This window comes from Crocuta crocuta, unplaced genomic scaffold (genome assembly GCF_008692635.1).
Source record: "Crocuta crocuta isolate KB4526 unplaced genomic scaffold, BGI_CrCroc_1.0 scaffold1749, whole genome shotgun sequence".
Classification (NCBI taxonomy): Eukaryota; Metazoa; Chordata; class Mammalia; order Carnivora; family Hyaenidae; genus Crocuta; species Crocuta crocuta.
The window spans coordinates 107160-107975 of record NW_027528698.1 but is presented as its reverse complement, the minus strand read 5'-3'; the positions used below and the strand labels follow the sequence as shown (position 1 = coordinate 107975).

General features: G+C 30.8%; 1 protein-coding gene across 1 annotated transcript in view; it reads left to right on the top strand.

Moving 5' to 3' along the window:
- The window catches only part of LOC144224336 (protein diaphanous homolog 2-like), a gene marked incomplete at both ends in the record, with an annotated part of 77857 nt that overhangs the window by 52989 nt on the left and 24052 nt on the right, over positions 1 to 816 (top strand). The window contains one exon of the mRNA XM_077755261.1: positions 563 to 681. Coding sequence (XP_077611387.1) covers positions 563 to 681 — 119 coding nt within the window. The remainder of the gene's footprint in view (positions 1 to 562; positions 682 to 816) is intronic.

Here is an 816-nt window from a genome sequence, read left to right as displayed (position 1 = left end):
GTGGGGTAGGAGTCTAGACATGTAGCTTGATTAAAAATCCTGATTCCTTTTTGCTTCAGAATCACAAAATATCATTTAAAATTTCTTTATACAACTTTCTACGCCATACTTGGGACTGTTGTGCTTGAATATATCCTTGCATTTGTCACTAGTACAGTTGATCTATATTTGCATTTTTTTGCCAGAGTCATATGTGAATGTCCTAACTGCATGGATTCTTTTGCTATCTTTGATTAGTGTATTTGGTCAAAAATGACAGCATTCAATTTGGATCATTAGCAATTATTTTTTTTTTCAACTGTAAAAGTGATTGTTAATTTTTTTAATGCAAATAATCAAAATCTGGGGCATGAAAAGAAAATGCGATGAATATAATGAGGTTCTTTAATTGTAAAATAGGAAAATACATAATACATTTACTTTGTCTCAGAAAACTAAGTGCCTGGGTCAATATTTAAAATTACTTATGTGTATGTAAATGAATAATAGTGTCTGTGCTTTATTACCAAATTATGGTGTTGTCAAACTATTACTCATCTGTAATTTTATGTTTATATATTAGGATCTAAAAGAAAAAGAGAATGATGAGCTTGATATTCAGTTAAAAGTATTTGATGAGAACAAAGAAGACGACCTAACTGAATTATCACACCGTCTCAATGACATTCGAACAGAAATGGAATATCCTTTCAACAAGCCACAGAAGTCATTTTGCATGTATTGTGAAAAAGGGATTTGTGGGTGATTATGTAGACCATTATTAGAGTTTTTGTCTGCCAGCCCAATTTACACCCATTTATTTATATTAGTACCTCA